Source organism: Melanerpes formicivorus, unplaced genomic scaffold (assembly GCF_026170545.1).
Source record: "Melanerpes formicivorus ecotype bairdi unplaced genomic scaffold, bMelFor1.0.p_v2 SCAF_269, whole genome shotgun sequence".
NCBI classification, from domain to species: domain Eukaryota; kingdom Metazoa; phylum Chordata; class Aves; order Piciformes; family Picidae; genus Melanerpes; species Melanerpes formicivorus.
Window position 1 is genome coordinate 282,742 of NW_027142621.1, and position 14,080 is coordinate 296,821.

Here is a 14,080-nt window from a genome sequence, read left to right on the forward strand (position 1 = left end):
TCCTCACATCCATGGGGCTGGGGCTGGTTATGGGGCTGAGCCTCAAAGGCCCTGAGCTAGGCCTAGCTTGGCCCTGGGGGGCCGGCTGAGCCCCCACGATCCATGGGACTGAGCCCCATGGCTGCCCGGCCTGGCTGTGGGGCTGGCCCTGGGGGACAGCTCCCAGCATGCTTTGCTGCCTGCCCTAGAGCTGGGCTTAACCTTCCCCCCCCAGGGTGTGCCCTGCCCCCAGCAGCTGCCCTACAGCCCCCAGGGCTCAATGCAGAGCCTGGGCTTCACTCCCAGCATCCCTTGCTGCCCTCTCCAGGGCAGGCTCCCACTGCCGTCAGGCCTCAGGGCTCATCACAGAGCTGAGCTCCCAGCATGCTCTGCTCGGGCCTAGCGCGGGGTTTAGCTCCCAGCATGCTCTGCAGCCTGCCCCAGGCCTGGCCTTACCCTCCCCCCCTGCTCTCCTGGCCACTGCCCTACCACTCCCAGCATGCCCTGCTGCTGCCCTACAGCGCCCCCCAGGCCTCAGGCTCCAATCTAGCGCTGGGTTTAGCTCCCAGCATGCTTTGCAGCCTGCTCTAGAACTGGTCCCAACTCCCCCTGGGAGCTGAACTCCCAACTCCCAGCATGCTTTGCGTGTCCTAGAGCCAGGTTCAACAACTCCCAGCATGCCCTGCAGCCTGCCCCAGGCCTGGTCTTAACCCCACCCCATGCTCTCCTTTTGGCTGCCCTCCAACTCCAACTCCCAGCATGCTTTGCTCGTCCTAGAGCTGTGTTTAACTCCCAGCATGCTTTGCAGCCTACTCTAGCACTGGTCCCAACTCCCAGCAGGCCCCCTGGACCCCCCTGGGAGCTGATGTCCCAACTCCCAGCATGCTTTGCTGCTGCCCTGGAGCTGCTCCCAGCTCCCCCTAGGCCTCAGGGGCCACTCTGGAGCTGGTTTTAACTCCCAGCATGCTTTGTGACCTACTCTAGAGCAGGCTCCAACTCCCAGCAGGCCTCAGGCTTCCTCACAGAGCTCAGCTCCCAACTCCCAGCATGCTTTGCTCTGGCCTAGAGCTGGTCCCAGGGCCCTGTAGGCCTCAGGGCCTTCCCCTCGAGCTGAAAGCCAACTCCCAGGATGCTCTGCAACTGCCCTAGAGCTGGGTTTAACTCCCAGCATGCCTTGCTGCTGCTGCTCCACACCTCCTAGCAGGCCTCAGGGCCCAACCTGGAGCCAGCCTTTAACTCCCAACATCCTTTACAGCCTGCCCCAGGGCAGGCCCCAAGCCTCAGCAGGCCTCAGGGTCTAGCCCAGACCTGAGCTCCCAACTCCCAGCATGCTTTGCTCTGGCCTAGAGCCGGTCCCAGGGCCCTGCAGGCCTCAGGTCCTGCTCCCACAGTTGGGTTTAGCTCCCAGCATGCTTTGCAGCCTACTCTAGAACTGGTCCCAACTCCCAGCAGGCCTCAGGGAGCCCCTGGGAGCTGAACTCCCAACTCCCAGCATGCTTTGCTGCTGCCCTAGAGCTGGTCCCAGCTCCCCCTAGGCCTCAGGCCCCGTTCTGGAGCTGGTTTTACCTCCCAGCATGCTTTGCAGCTGCCCTACAACCTCCCAGCAGGCCTCAAGGTCCAACCCAGAGCCAGTTTTTAGCTCCCAGCATGCTTTGTGGCCCACTCCAGAAGCAGGTTTAACAGCCAGCAGGCCTCAGGACCCATCCCACAGCTGTGTCCTAACTCCCAGGATGCTCTGGGGCCTACTCTAGAGCTGGTTCCAACTCCTCACAGGCCTCAGAGCCTGCTCTAGAACCAGCTTTAGCTCCCAGCATGCCTTGCTGCCCACTCTAGAACCAGGCTTAGCCCCCGGCCTGCCTCACTCTAGAACCAGGTTTAACCCCCAGCCTGCCTCACTCTAGAACCAGGCTTAACTCCCAGCCTGCCTCACTCTAGAACCAGCTTTAGCTCCCAGCCTGCCTTGCTGCCCACTCTAGAACCAGGTTTAACCCCCGGCCTGCCTCGCTCTAGAACTGGGTTTAGCTCCCAGCCTGCCTCGCTGCCCACTCTAGAACCAGGCTTAGCCCCCGGCCTGCCTCACTCTAGAACCTGGTTTAACTCCCAGCCTGCCTTGCTGCCCTGCTCCTCTCTCCCCTACCCCCCGCAGCTGCCCTGCAGCCCTGGGGGGGTCCCCCAGGTAGGGGGGGAGTGTGTCCCTGCTCTCCCAGCATGCCCTGCGGCACTCCCAGCATGCCCTGCGGCCAGCCCAGCTCTGGGAGGGAGGGAGTGAGTTGGGGTCCTTGAGGCCCCAGCTCTCCCTTCCCCTTCCTCCTCCTCTTCCTCCCCCTGCCCTAGAGCCCCATGGGGGGGCGGCGCCAGTCGGGGCCTCGGCCCCAGGGCCCTGGAGGCTCCATGGGGTGCGGGGGGGGGAGGTTCCCCCCCCCCGCCACCGGGGTAGGAAAGGGGGTGGGGGGAGGCGGGGGTGGGGAGGGGGCACCCACAGGCCCATCCCAGCCGGGGCCGGGGCCGGGCCCCCCCCAAAGCCAGCCCCCCCCGCAGCCTCCACCTCCTCCTCCTCCTCCGCCGCCTCCTCCTCCCCCCCCGCCCCGCGAGGGAGGGGCCGGTGGGGGGGGGGCATTTACCTCCTCCGTGGCCCCCGCCGTGCCCCCGGGGGTGGTCTCCGGGGTGGCCTCTGCCGTGCTCGCCGTGGCTAACGGGGGGCCCCCCCCCTGGAACCACCTCCGCCGCCATTGGGGGGGCCCCCGTTCCGTCCCCCCCCGCCCCCTCCGCCGCGGCATCGGTAGGGGTGGGGCTCGGCGCCGCTTCGCCCCCGGGGCCGGTGGAAGGGGCCCCCCCCCCCGCATGCCGCCGCCGCCGCCATGGGGAGGAGGAGGGGGGGGGCCTCCTCTTAAGGACCCCCCCCCACCATCAGGACCATCCCAAAAGTCGTTGCCGCCTCCTCCTCCTCCACCGCCACCGCCTCGGGGTGGGGGGGGCGGCCCGAGGAGCCGAGGGCCACCTGGCAGTCCCGGGCCCGGGGGGTGATTGGGACCTCCCCCACCGCCTCCGTGGGGTCCTGTGGGGGGAAGACAAATCAGTGGGGGGAGCGGAGGGGAGTCCCACAATCCCCCCTCCCACCCCCAGCAGCTCCAGGGGTGTCCCACCCCCACCCCCCAGCTCCAGGGGTGACACTTACCAGGCATGGGCCCCCCCCGGGGGGAAGTGCTGCATGCCCTTGGGGCCTGGGGGGAAGCCGTTGGCCATGGGGCCTGGGCCCAGCAGGCCATGGGGTACTGGGGGGAAAGGGGAGAGAGAAAAGTAAGTGGGGAGGGGGTGTAGGAAAAGAGGGGAGACCCCCCCAGTAGATAACAGGTCCCTGCCCCCCACCCCCACCTCAAACAGGGTGCAAGGGGCTGAGGGCACCGCAGGCCCTCCCCAGGTCTTTGGCACCAGGAGGCAGAGCTCCCAGGGCTCCCCAGGCCCTTCCCACTCATTGCTCCCAGTGCCCTCCCAAGTCCTCTCCCACTGCCCCCCAGTCCCTTCCTATTGCTCCCAATATCCTCCCAGTGCTCCCAGTTCCCTCCTGGTTCTCTCCCAGTCCCCTCCCAGTGCCCTACTCATGCTTCCCAGTCCCCTTCCAGTGCTCCCCAGTCTCTTCCTATTGCTCCCAGTCCCCTCCCAGTGCTCCCACTGCTCCCAGTTCCCTCCTGGTCCTCTCCCAGTCCCCTCCTAGTGCTCTCCAGACCCCCCCAGTGCCCTTCTCATGCTTCCCAGTCCCCTTCCAGTGCTCCCCAGTCTCTTCCTCTTGCTCCCAGTCCCCTGCCGGTGCTCCCACTGCTCTCCCAGTGCTCCCCGTTCCCTCCTGGTCCTCCCCCAGTGCCCCCGCCGTGCGCTCACCTCCGGCAGGCCCCGGGCCCTGCAGGTTGCCCAGCAGGTGTTTGATCTTCTCGGAGTAGTCCGGCTGCTTGAGCAGCTCCTCGGCCTTGTGGGGGCTGGGACCACCCTGGGGGGGAACACACACCACAGCTGTAAGCCCCAGAGGGCCCCCCCCAAAAGGCTGCTCCCTAGCGGCGCCGCCGCCCCCCTACCCGGGGAGGAGGAGGAAGGGGAGGGGGAGGAAGAGGAGGAGGCTGAAGGTTACCATGATGGAGCTGAGGATCTCCTGCATGTTGATGGGGGGGGCTGGGGCGGGGCCCTGGGGGCTCTTCCCTGCCCCCACGCTGCCCATCAGGTTCGCCAGCACCGGGGGCAGTTTGGTGCCCGGGGGAGGGGGGCCCTGGCCCCCCCAGGCCGCCGGAGCCCTCGGGGCAGGGAGAGGAGGAGCCGCCGGGATCCTCGCCGAAGGGAATCTCCTCCGGGGAGCACTCCTGGGGAGGGGGAGGGGAGGGGGACACAGAGAGAGGGGTTAAGGGGGTGGGGAAACCCCCAGGGATCGATAGGGATCGACTGGGGCCAGCCCCCCTCCCCACCCCCGCATGGAGCCGAGGGATCACCTGGGGTGAGCCACCCACAGCATGGAGCCAAGGGTTCCCCTAGGGGGATCTCTCCACAGCCTGGATCCAAGGGATCCTCTAGGGTGAGCCCCCCCCAGCATGGATCCACAGGATTCCCTAGAAGGATCTCACAGCAGCCTGGATCCAAAGAATCCCCTGGGGTGAGTCCCCCACAACCTAGATCCGAGGGATCCCCTGGGAGGAGGGCCCCCCCACCTGGATCCAGGGGATCCCCTGAGGGGATTTCCCCCCAGCCCTGACTCTGGGGATTCTTTGCAGCACTGACCCAAGAGATCCCCCAGGGGCGATCTCCACCCAGCCTTGCTCCAATGGATCCCCTGGGACAATCCCCTCACAGCCCTCATCCAAGGGATCCCCATGGGCAATCCACTTCCCAAGGAGATCTAAAGGAAGGGGAAGGCAGCCCTGAACCAAGGATCCAGTCAACTGGGATGATCCCCCCATGACCTTAAGCCAAGGGATCCCTGGGGGTGATCCCCCTGCTGCCCTGAGCCAAGGGATTCTTTGGCTCAATCTGCTCTTTAAGGAGATCTAAAGTAGATCGAGGGAAAAGGCAGAAGCCTTGGCAGCATCTGAACCAATGGATCCCCTGGCATGATCCCCCCAGAGCCTTGATCCAATGGATCCCCTAGGACACCCCCCACCTCCAGCCCTCATCTGAGGGATTCCCCCCATGGGTGATCTGCTTCCCCAGTAGATCTAAAGCAAGGAGCAGGAGCAACCCCTTGCAAGGTGAGAGCAGCCCTGGTCCAGAGATCTAACCCCCTGGGATGATCCCCTACAGCCCTGATCTGAGGGATCCCCTAAATCTATCTGTTCCCCAAGTAGATCTACTCAGGGCAGGAGAGGAGAGAGCACAGAGAGAGGTCAGGGGGGATCTGGGGGGGGTGGGGGGGCCATGGCGGCGCGGCTGGGCCCCAGACTCGATCCCTTACCTCGTCCAGAGGGATCAGTTTGGGCGGCAGAGGTTCGTAGGACTCTGGGTCAGGCTCGTGGGGGCTGTCTGGGACGCTGGGGAGGCAAGGAAGGAGGTCAGTGGATCCCTGGGATCAGGGATAATCAGGTCCCACCCACTTAAGGGATCCACAGGGATTTGGGAACCCCAACAGCCCTCCCCCACCCGGCTCTCGATCCACAGATCTTGAGTGTGACCCCCCCCCGGCTTTGGGATCCTCAGGGATCATGGGGGGGATCGTTGGCCCTTTTTGATCTTTAGGGATCCTGTGTTTCCCCCTCCCCCCCACTAAGTGTCTGGACCCTGAGAAATCCTCTCATGTGTCCCCCTGAGTCTTTAGCTGCTCAGGGATCCTGTCCACACCTTTCCCCCCCAAACCTCTGGATTCTCAGGGATCTTGTGTCCCTTCCACCACAACTTTAGATCTCCAGGGATCCTCTGTAACCCCCTAAAATAGCATGGATCCTTAGGAATCTACGGCATGCCCCCCGCCCCCCAAGGCTCTAGATCCTCAGGGATCCTGAGTCCCCTTCACTAAGACTTCTCAGAGCTGCTGTGTGCCCCTCCTCAAAACCTTGGGATCCTCAGGGATCTAGTTGTGTGTCCCCTGTCACATGTGCCCCAGACTCTGGATCCTGGGGAGATCTTTGGGGATCCCAGGAGATTCAAGCCCCAGCCACTCCCTCCCTGAGTCTGGAGCCATAGGAAGATGCACCCTGAAAACCTCCTTCCTCTGCTGTGGATCCTAAGGGATCCCCTGACCCTGATGGATGGATCCAGAGGATATGAGCTCCCTCCAGGCTGCAGATCCTCAGGGATCTGGGAAGATCCCAGCTTCCATCACCATCCCACACAGCCCCAAGGCCACCTCATGCTGGGGAGGATCAGGCACTGGTACTGAGGGCTCTGGGGCAATCCCCTCCAGCCCTGAACCAATGGATCCCCTGAGCTGATCTGCTCCCCAAGTAGATCTAAAATAGATCTACAGCAGATCTAAAACAAGAGAGATCCACCACCCCCATTAAGGAGAGGCAGAACCCCTCTGGGTCCCAGTCAGGTGTTGCTGACTGGGCTCTTGATCAGTTAGGATTGGTCAGGGCCAATTGGGATTGGCTGGGATCAGTTTGGATCAGGTAGGAACATCTGGCATCGGTCAGGGTCACCTGGGATAGGTCAGGATCAACTGGGATCTGTTGGGATCAGCATCAGTCAGGACTGGTTGGGATAAGTAGGGATTGGCTACAATCCTTTGGGATTGGTCAGGGTCAGCTAGGATAAGTCTGGAGTAGTTGGGATTGGTTATGATCAGTTGGGATCAGACAGAACTGGCTGGGATCAGTCAGGACAGGTCAGGATCAGTCAGGATTGGCTGGGATCGGTTAGGACTAGCTATGATCAGATGAGACTGGTCAGGATCAGTCAAGATTGGATGAGATCAGTTGGAATTGGTTTGGATCAGTCAGGATAGGGCAGGATCAGTCGGGATAGATCAGGATTAGCTATGATCAGCTGGAATCAGTGAGAACAGGTCAGGATCAGTTGGGATTAGCTGTGATCAGTTGTAATCAGGTGGGATCAGTCAGGACAGGTCAGGATTGGTTGGGAGCAACTGGGATCAGAATCAGGCAGCATTGGCCAGGATCATTTGGGATAGGTCAGGATCAGCTGGGATCTATTGGGATAAGTAGGGATTGGCTACAATCATTTGGGATCAGTTGGGATTGGTCAGGATCAGCTGGGATCAGTCAGAATAGGTCAGGACTAGCTGGCATCAGTTGGGATCGGCTGGGATCAGTCAGGATTGGCTGGGAACAGTTAGGCCTAGCTATGAGCAATCAGTAACAGTCAGGATTGGATGGGATCAGTTGGAACTGGTTGGGATCAGTCAGGATAGCGCAGGATCAGTTGGACAGGTCAGGACCAGTTGGGATTAGCTAAAATCAGTTGGGATCAGTCAGAACAGGTCAGGATCAGTTTGGATTAGCTGGGATCACTTGGGATAGGCCAGGATCAGTCAGAATAGGTCCAGAACACTCAGGATCAGCTGGGATCAGTTGGGATCAGTCAGAACAGGTCAGGATCAGTTTGGATTAGCTGGGATCAATTGGAATCAGTCAGAACAGGTCAGGATCAGTTTGGATTAGCAGGGATCAGTTGGGATCAGTCAGAACAGGTCCAAACCCGTCAGGATTAGCTGAGATCAGCTGGGATCAGTCAGAATAGGTCAGGATCAGTTTGGATTAGCTGGGATCACTTGGGATAGGTCGGGATCAGTCAGAATAGGTCCAGACCAGTCAGGATCAGCTGAGATCAGCTGGGATCAGTCAGGATTAGCTGGGATCAGTTGGGATCAGTCAGGATAGGTCAGGATCAGTCAGGATTAGCTGGGATCAGTCGGGATAGGTCGGGATCAGTCAGGATTAGCTGGGATCAGTCGGGATAGGTCGGGATCAGTCAGGACCAGCCGGGATCAGCTGGAACTGCTGGGGATCGGTGGGGCTCGGGCCCGGCCGCGCTGCACCTCACCTCTCCTTGGAGAGGAAGAGCTCCTGCAGGATGCCTTTGACCCTCTCGGCCTGGGTGAAGCGCTCGCGGCTGCCGCTGCCGGGCAGCACCAGGGGCGCCGGCAGGTCCAGGGGCTTGGGGTAGACCCAGGGCAGCTTCTCCTCCATGGCGTCGTGGCTGAGGCGCCGCGCGGTCTCGAAGGCGTGCCGGTCCAGCAGCATCTCCCGCTTGGCAGCCTCTCCAAAGTCCTTGATCTTGTTCACGTTGACTGCAAGGGGGCAGGAGGGCAGCTCAGGGCCGGGAGGTGGCCTCCAGGGGCATGGACACCGAGCCTCAAGCCACCATCAGCAGACCCTGGCCCTCAGCACCAAGTGCAGATGGTTTCACCTCCCCTCCAGGTCACCAAGGACATAGAGAAGGTTCCCAGGGGCAAGGAGAAGGCCCCCAAGGCCCTCAAGGTCCTGGAGACCAAGCCTCAAACCAACACTATCGAACTGTGGCCCTCAGCACCATGTGGAGATGGCTTCACCTCCCTTCCAGGTTATGGAGATGGCCTCCAAGCTCATGGAGAAGGCACCCAAGGCCCTCAAGGTTGTGGAGACCAAGCTTCAAGCCAACATCATCAAACCATGGACCTCAGCACCGTGTGGAGATGGTTTCACCTCCCCTCCAGATCATGGAGAAGGCCACCAAGGTCATGGAAGTCCCTCAGCTGCTCCTCCCAAGACCTTTCACCTCCTTCTCCAGCCCCCTCCCCTGCTTTGTTGCCCTTCTCTGGACTTTGTCCAGCCCCCTCAAGGTCTTTCTTGGAGTGAAGGGCCCAGAACTGAGCCCAGGACTCAAGGTGTGGCCTCCCCAAAGGCCACTTCCTGCCCTGGTCACTGTGGTTGGCCCAAGGCAGGCTGCTGGTGGCCTTGGCCACCTGGGCTCACGTTGGCTCATCTCCAGCCACTGCCACCCCAGCCTTCTCCATCTCCAGCCTGAAGCCTTCGGGGGTTGGTGGGACCCAAGTGCAGGACCCAAGCCTTGGCGACTTTCATCCCATGGCTCCAACCTGCCCAGGGCCACCTGAGGCTACCTGGGGCCCCCAGGGCCTACCTCTCTCAGTCTCATCCAGCTCGAAGTAGAAGTACTCCCTCAGCTTGCCCTCCTCAGGCCAGGTCACTGTCTTCTTCTTCCTCCCCTTCTTGCTCAGTTGGCCTCCTTCTGAGCCAACCTCATTGCCTTTGGGGTCTCCTCCTGCATCTGCTGAGCCTGAAGAAGGAGCAAGGGGGGAGGCTCAGTGCCTCTGAACTCCCTTCCCACCCACCCCTGCCCCCAGGCTCCAGGTCTCCCCTCTCCTCCCTGCCCCCGAGGCACTCACCAGTCTCCATTGGCTCTGCCACCTCCACAGCTGGCACCGGGGTGCCAGGCCGCTCCGACTCCAGCGGCTCGGTGGCGGCGCTGGGCTCCGGGGAGTTGGCCTTGGCGGAGCTGGCATCGGCTGGGGGCTTCCCCTCGAAGGGGCTGGGCTGAAGGGGGGAAAAGGAGAACGGTTTTGGGGTGCTCAGGACAAGGAGAGAACCCCCAGAGGCCACAAGGAAGTTTTCCTCCTCACCTTGGCAGCTGTAGGGGACAGAACTTTCTTCTTCTTCTTGATCTTGATGCCAGGGATGGGAGCGGAGTTGAGGGCATCCAGGAAGCCAAGGCCCTCCATGGCTGGGGGGGGACAGCACAGGGGTCACCCCAAAAGCCCCCAGGCAGCAGCCAAGCAGCCCCCCAAAAGCCCCCTGGGATCTCCCCACAATGGCCTCAAAAGAGCCACCCCCCCCGCCCAAAGGACAAGAAGAAAGTGCCCCTGAGAAAAGGGCACCCAAAGGGTCCCCAGAAACTGTCCCCATGGCACCCAAGGAGTCCCCCAAAAAGGCACCCAAAGGGTCCCCAAAAACTGTCCCCAAGGCACCCAAGGAGTCCCCCAAAAAGGCACCCAAAGGGTCCCCAAAAACTGTCCCCAAGGCACCCAAGGAGTCCCCCAAAAAGGCACCCAAAGGGTCCCCAAAAACTGGCCCCATGGCACCCAAGGAGTCCCCCACAAAGGCACCCAAAGGGTCCCCAAAAACTGTCCCCAAGGCACCCAAGAAGTCCCCCAAAAAGGCACCCAAAGGTCCCCAAAAACTGTCCCCATGGCACCCAAAGGGTCCCCCAAAAGGCACCCAAAGGGTCCCCCAAGAATTGTTGTTGAGGCACCCAAGAGTCCCCAAAAATTGTCCCCAGGGTACTCAAAAGGTCCCCTAAAAGGCACCAAAGGGTCCCCCAAGAATTGTCCCTAAGGCACCCAAGGTGTCCCCAAAAAGGCACCAAAGGATCCCCCAAAATTTGTCCCCATGGCACCCAAAGGGTCCCCAAAAAGGTACCCAAGAGGTCCCCAAAAATTGTCCCCAGGGTACTCAAAGGGTCCCCTCAAAAGGCACCCAAGGGATCCCCAAAACTGTCCCCCAGGCACCCAAAGAATCCCCTAAAAGGCACCAAAGGGTCCCCCAAAAACTGTCCCCAGGCTACTCAAAGGGTCCCCAAAAGGCACCCAAGGTGTCCCCAAAAAGGCACCCAAGGGTCCCCCAAGAATTGTCACAAGGGGTCCCCAAAAAGGCACCAAAGGGTCCCCCCCAAAAATTGTCCCTAAGGCACCCAAGGTGTCCCCCAAAAAGGCACCCAAGGTGTCCCCCAAAAGGCACCCAAGGGTCCCCAAAACCTGTCCCCAAACCAGCACCTAAATCACCTTTGCAAAGGCCTCCAAGGCCCCCCCCCACCTCCTTAAGTGTCCCTCAGCCCCCCCAGAGCGGCCCCCAGCCCCCCCAGCCCCCCACTCACGCTGGGGGGGGATGATCTTGACTTTGATCTCCTTGGTGGCATTGGGAGCTGTGTTCAGGGGTTTGTATTTCTTCTCAGCTGGGGGCAGGTCCCCAGGCAGGGAAATGCTGCAGGGAGGAGGGGAGGGGGGCTGAGCCCAGGGGCCACCGAGGGCACCCCAAAACCAGCAACCCTCCCGAAGCCCTGAGACCCCACCCCCCTCAGGAGCACCCCCAGCTCCCCAAAAACAGCCCCAAGAGAAGCCAGAGTCCCCCAAAAGCAGCCCCAAGACCCCCAGGAGAGGGTCAGAGTCCCCCAAAAGCAGCCCCAAGACCCCCAGGAGAGGGTCAGAGTCCCCCAAAAGCAGCCCCAAGACCCCCAGGAGAGGGTCAGAGTCCCCCAAAAGCAGCCCCAAGACCCCCAAGAGAGGGTCAGAGTCCCCCAAAAGCAGCCCCAAGACCCCCAGGAGAGGGTCAGAGTCCCCCAAAAGCAGCCCCAAGACCCCCAGGAGAGGGTCAGAGTCCCCCAAAAGCAGCCCCAAGACCCCCAAGAGAGGGTCAGAGTCCCCCAAAAGCAGCCCCAAGACCCCCAAGAGAGGGTCAGAGTCCCCCAAAAGCAGCCCCAAGACCCCCAGGAGAGGGTCAGAGTCCCCCAAAAGCAGCCCCAAGACCCCCAGGAGAGGGTCAGAGTCCCCCAAAAGCAGCCCCAAGACCCCCAGGAGAGGGTCAGAGTCCCCCAAAAGCAGCCCCAAGACCCCCAAGAGCAGTCCCAAGACCCCCAAGAGCAGGTTTAAGACCTCCAAGGGTGCTAAAAGCAGCCTGAGACCCCCCCAAAATTCACCCCATCCCCCCAAAAGTAGCCCAAAGACCCCCAAGAGCAGCCTGAGCCCCACAAAAGTAGGCCCTGGGCCCCCAGGAACAGATCTGAGCCCTCCAAGGACAGTAAAAGCAGCCCCCAGACTCTTAAAGAAGCCCAAGACCCCCAAAAGCAGCATCAAGACCTCCAAGAGAGGGTCTGAGCCCCACAAAAGCAGCCCCCAGACCCCTAAGAGAGGGTCTGAGCCCCACAAAAGCAGCCCCCAGACCCCCAAGAGAGGGTCTGAGCCCCCCAAAAGCAGCCCCCAGACCCCTAAGAGAGGGTCTGAGCCCCACAAAAGCAGCCCCCAGACCCCCAAAAGCAACCTGAGACCCCTCAAAATCCACTCTGGTCCCCCAAAAGCAGCATCAAAACTCCCAAGAGCAGCCTGGGACCCCCCCAAAATCAACCCTGGCCCCTCAAAAGCAGCCCCAAGAGCCACAGGAGAGGGTCAGAACTCCCCCAAAGTGGGTCCAAGCCCCACAAGATACAGGCCAAAGACTCCCCAAAGAGGATCTGGGCCCCCCCAAAGTAGCCCTAAAATGCCCAGGTGCAGGTTTGAGACCTCTAAGGGCTCTAAAAGCAGCCTGAGCCCCCCCAGAGCAGCCCCAAGACCCCCAAAACTGTATCTGAACTCCCCAAAAGCAGGTTTGAGACTGCCAAAACCAGGTCAAAGACCCCAAAAAGCTGCCCCCAGCCCCCTAGAAGTAGGTCTGAGACCTTCAAGAGTGAGTCCAAGCCCCCCAAAAGCAGGTCCAAGGCCCTTAAAAAGAGCCCAAGACCCCCAAGAGTAGATCTGAGCCCCCCAAATGCTGATTTGAGACCCCTAAGAACAGGACCAAGACCACCAAAAGCCGCCCCAAGACCCCCAAGAATGGATCTAAGCTCCTCAAACACTGATTTGCAACCCCTAAGACCGCCAAAAGCAGGCCCCAGCACCTCCAAAGTGGGTCCAAGACCCCCAAGAACAGGTCCAATGCCACCCAAACCAGCCTGAGCCCCCCGAGACTGGGTGTGGGACCCCTCACACCCAGTCAAAGCTCCTCAAAATCAGACCCTAGTCCCTCAAATGCTGTTCTGAGACCCCTAAAAGCAGCCCCAAGCCCCCCTAAAGCAGGTCTGAGTCCTCCAAGAGCAGATCCAAGACCACCAGAAGCAGCCTCCACCCCCCCAAAAGCAGGTCCAAGGCCCCCAAAAGCAGCCTCCAGGCCCCCAAAAGGGTCCAAGGCCCCTAAAGTAGGCCCAAGACCCATTAAAGCAACACCAACCCCCCCCAAGCAGGCCCCAGCCCCCCACTCACTTCTGCCTCTTGATGGGCATAGGTTTCAGGTTGTATTTGTCACTGCTGGAGGCAGAGTTCACTTTCTTCACGGGCACCAAGGAAGGCATCTCCATCTCCAGGCCTGTTTTAGGGGGACACACACAAAGGCCATCAGCCCCCTGAGCCCCCCCAGCAGCCCCAGAGCAGCCCAGGAGGGGGAGGCAGGTACCAGTGGAGCGGAATTTGGCGTGGCTGGGAGCTGTGGTCCGCAGGGATTTGGGCTTCTCCCTCTTCTTCTCTGGCATCTCCTCGGCTTTGGCCTCAGCCTTGGCCTCCTGGGGCTTGTCCTGCACCGGGGCCTTGCCTTTGCCTTCCTCCTTCCGCTTCTTCTTGTCCCGTTCTGGGGAGGGGGGGAGGCAGGGAAAGGCTGAGGAAGGGGCTGGGGAGGGTTGAGGAAGGGGCTCCGGGTGGGAAGGAGCTGGGGAGGGGGTGAGGAAGGGGCTCTGGGTGGGGAGGAGCTGGGGGAGATGGCAGAGGGGGCCCCGGGGGAGACAGCAGAGGGGGCTCCGGGTGGGGAGGAGCCGGGGGGAGATGGAGGAGGGGGGCTCTGGAGGTGGGAAGGAGCAGGGGGGGAGACGGAGGAGGGGGCTCTGGGGGGAACGGAGAAGGGGGGCCTCTGGGCAGGGAGAAGCTGGGGGAAGATGGAGGAGGGGGCCTGTGTAGGAAGGAGCAGGGGGCAGGGAGAGGAGGGGGCTGCGGGGGAGAAGGAGCAGAGGGCAGAGAGAGGAGGGGGCTCGGGAGGGGGGAGGAGCGGGGGGCAGGGAGAGGAGAGAGCTGCGGGGGGGCAGGGAGAGGAGGGGGGGGAGGAGCAGGGAGCAGGGAGAGGAGGGGGCTCGGGGGGGGAGGAGCGGGGGCAGGCAGAGGAGGGGGCTGCAGGGGGGCGAGGAGCGGGAGGCAGGCAGACGAGGGGGCTGCGGGCAGGGAGGAGCTGGGGGCAGGAGGCTGGGGTGGGATTGAGGAAGGAGCTGAAGGGGGCTCGGGGGCGGGCAGGGGGCTCGGGGGCGGGCAGGGGGCTCGGGGGCGGGCAGGGGGCTCGGGGGCGGGCAGGGGGCTCGGGGGCGGGCAGGGGGCTCGGGGGCGGGCAGGGGGCTCACCAGCTGGCTGGGTGCTGCTCTGGGAGCGGATGACTCCCATCCAGTCACTGAC

The 14,080-nt window shown here is 62.1% G+C and overlaps 1 protein-coding gene across 1 annotated transcript; it reads right to left on the bottom strand.

Moving 5' to 3' along the window:
• Nucleotides 1-2,785: 2,785 nt before the first annotated feature.
• On the bottom strand, nt 2,786-14,074 carry PPP1R10 (protein phosphatase 1 regulatory subunit 10). Its single transcript, XM_068170015.1, has 13 exons — nt 14,029-14,074; nt 13,104-13,274; nt 12,914-13,016; nt 10,780-10,886; nt 9,530-9,630; nt 9,296-9,443; nt 9,031-9,186; nt 7,954-8,200; nt 5,408-5,483; nt 4,100-4,325; nt 3,856-3,961; nt 3,155-3,251; nt 2,786-3,034 (listed from the first exon to the last, which is right to left on the bottom strand). Exons 1-13 carry the CDS (start codon nt 14,066-14,068, stop codon nt 2,867-2,869), a joined length of 1,746 nt encoding a protein of 581 aa, XP_068026116.1. The 5' UTR covers nt 14,069-14,074; the 3' UTR covers nt 2,786-2,866.
• Between the last annotated feature and the right edge of the window lie 6 nt (nt 14,075-14,080).